The sequence below is a fragment of the Colobus angolensis genome, unplaced genomic scaffold (genome assembly GCF_000951035.1).
Source record: "Colobus angolensis palliatus isolate OR3802 unplaced genomic scaffold, Cang.pa_1.0 Scaffold39, whole genome shotgun sequence".
Lineage (NCBI taxonomy): Eukaryota > Metazoa > Chordata > Mammalia > Primates > Cercopithecidae > Colobus > Colobus angolensis.
The window spans coordinates 1,646,019-1,648,931 of record NW_012117265.1 but is presented as its reverse complement, the minus strand read 5'-3'; the positions used below and the strand labels follow the sequence as shown (position 1 = coordinate 1,648,931).

The 2,913-nt window shown below is 51.8% G+C and overlaps 1 protein-coding gene and 1 pseudogene across 5 annotated transcripts in view; one reads left to right on the top strand and one right to left on the bottom strand.

Annotated features, from left to right (window-relative positions):
* Positions 1-2,913, bottom strand: part of ECSIT (ECSIT signalling integrator) — a 35,454-nt gene that overhangs the window by 16,831 nt on the left and 15,710 nt on the right. For all 5 annotated transcript variants that reach the window (XM_011954787.1, XM_011954790.1, XM_011954791.1 and 2 more), the window contains exon 2: positions 1,097-1,215. In XM_011954787.1, coding sequence (XP_011810177.1) covers positions 1,097-1,192 — 96 coding nt within the window. In that variant the 5' untranslated portion in view covers positions 1,193-1,215. The remainder of the gene's footprint in view (positions 1-1,096; positions 1,216-2,913) is intronic.
* LOC105520936 overlaps positions 1-2,913 on the top strand; it is a 39,628-nt pseudogene that overhangs the window by 21,072 nt on the left and 15,643 nt on the right.

Genomic DNA, 2,913 nt, shown 5'->3' with positions numbered 1-2,913 from the left:
CACATGCCTGTAATCGCAGCTACTCAGGAGGCTGAGGCAGGAGAATCACTTGAACCCAGGAGGCAGAGGTTGCAGTGAGCCAAGACCGCGCCACTATACTCCAGCCTTGGCGACAAGAGCAAAACTCCATCTCAAAAAAAAAATTAGCTGGGCGTGGTGGCTCAAATCTGTGGTCCCAGCTACTCAGGGGGCTGAGGTGGGAGGCTCATTTGAGCCCAGGAGTTTGAGGCTGCAGTGAGCCCTGATTCCAGGGCTGGAATGTACTCTAGCCTGGGTGACAGAGCAAGACCTTGTTTCAAAAAAATAAATAAATTAGGGACTTTTGGCCAGGCATGGTGGCTCACGCCTGTAATCCCAGCACTTTGGGAAGCTAACGCAGGTGGATCGCTTGAGCCCAGAGTTCAAGACCAGCCTGCCCAACATGGTGAAACCCCATCTGTACAAAAATATACAAAAATTAGCTGGGCGTGGTAGTATGTGCCTATAGTCCCCACTACTTGAGAGGATGAGGCGGGGGTATTGCTTGAACCTGGCAGGTCAAGATTACAGTGAGCTGTAATCACACTACTGCACTCCAGCCTCGGCTATAGAGCGAGACATTGTCTCAAAGAACAAACACAGGAACACACATACATACGTAAATTAGGGACTTTTTTTTTTTTTTTTTTTGAGATGGAGTCTCGCTCTGTTGCCCAGGCTGGAGTGCTGTGGCCGGATCTCAGCTCACTGCAAGCTCCGCCTCCCGGGTTCACGCCATTCTCCTGCCTCAGCCTCCCGGGTAGCTGGGACTACAGGCGCCGCCACCTCGCCCAGCTAGTTTTTTGTATTTTTAGTAGAGACGGAGTTTCACCGTGTTAGCCAGGATGGTCTCGATCTCCTGACCTCGTGATCTGCCCGTCTCGGCCTCCCAAAGTGCTGGGATTACAGGCTTGAGCCACCGCGCCCGGCCTAAATTAGGGACTTTTAATGGGACCTCAGCACTGATAGGCCAGCCCAGACTCACCAAGCTGACTTCACAGAGTGGATTCTGAAGGGGTTGGGAGCAAATCCCAAGCTTACCTCCGTCTATCCAAAAGACTGCCTGGCTGGTGCTTACCTGAGAGATGGAAGTTCCTGTAAGGGCGGCCCCGCAGATGCCTCCCCAGGCCCTACAGAGGCCTCGGGCCAGTAGGGTGGCCTGGACCCAGCTCATGCCTCTCCTTGTCAGACAATCACCTGGCCCAAAGAGAAGATTCAGCATTAGTCTGGCAACTTACCCACTAACAGATGCAAGGGCCCCGCAGGGTTGAGGGCACACTCCAGATTATGTGGTTAACTCACCAGCCCCGATGTTTACCTTACCCAAGAAATGGGCTCAGATGATTCAAAGATTTTGTTCATGGAACAGCACCACCAACTCCGCTGCCCCAGGGGCGTGATCAAAGCTCAGTACAGCCTCCAACTCCTGGGCTCAAGTGATCCTCCAGCCCCAGAGCGTCGAGAAGCTGGGACTACAGACGCGTGCCACCATGCCCAGCTAATTTGGAAATAGTTTGCAGAGACCCAGGGTCTTGCTGTGTTACCCAGGCTGGTCTTGAACTCCTGGCTTCAAGTGATCCTCCCACCACTGTCTCCCAAAGTGCTGGGATCACGGGTGTGAGCCACCACTCCTAGCCACTACAATCTAATTTTATAAAATGTGTGTCACTCCAACAAGAATCCCTGTATCTGGCCAGGTGCAGTGGCTCACGCCTGTAATCCCAACACTTGGGGAGGCTGAGGCAGGCAGATCACCTGAAGTCGGGAGTTTGAGACCAGCCTGACCAACATGGAGAAACCCCATCGCTACTAAAAATACAAAAAATCAGCAGAGCATGGTGGTACATGCCTGTAATTCCAGCTACTTGGGAGGCTGAGGTAGGAGAACTGCTTGAACCCGGGAGGCAGAGGTTGCAGTGAGCTGAGATGATGCCATTGCACCCCAGCCTGGGGAAAAACAGCGAAACTCCATCTCCAAAAGAAAGAAACCCTGTACCCATTAGCATTTAATTTCCCTTCACTCCCAACACCAGGAAACCACTCATCCACTGTCTCTATAGATCTCCCTATGCTGGGCATTTCATACAAATGGAATCACAAGTGCTCCTTTATGACTGGTTTCCTTCACTTGACACGTTTTGTTTTGTTTTGGTTTTGGTTTTTTTTGAGATGGAGTCTCGCTGCGTCACCCAGGCTGGAGTGCAGTATCTCGGCTCACTGCAACCTCCGCCTCCCAGGTTCAAGAGATTCCCATGCCTCAGCATCCCGAGTAGCTGGGATTACAGGCACATGCCACCGCGCCCAGCTAATTTTTGTATTTTTAGTAGAGACGGGGTTTATCATGTTGGCCGGGCTGGTCTTGAACTCCTGACCTCAAGTGATCCGCCAGCCTCAGCCTCCCCAAGTGCTGGGATTACAGGCGTGAGCCACCGCGCCTGGCCCACTGATGTGTTTTCAAGGTTCCTGCATCAATATTTTTTAAAATTAATTTATTTTTTTTAGACAGGATCTTGCTTTGTTTCCCAGGCTGGAGTGCAGTGGCACAATCTTGGCTCACTGCAACCTGCTTCCCAGGCTCATGATTCTCCTGCCTCAGCTTCCTGAGTAGCTGGGACTACAGGTGTATGCCACTGCACCCAGCTGATTTATAGATTTTTTTGTAGAGATGGGGTTTCGCCACGTTGCCAAGCTGGTCTCAAACTCCTGACGTTGTGATCCACCTGCCTCGGCCTCCCAAAGTGCTGGGATTACAGTCGTGAGCCACCGCACCCGGCCTTTTTTTTTGTTTTTTGTTTTTTTTTTTTTGAGATGGAGTTTCGCTCTTGTTGCCCAGGCTGGAGTGCAATGGCACGATCTCAGCTCACCACAACCTCTGCCTCCCGGGTTCAAGCGATT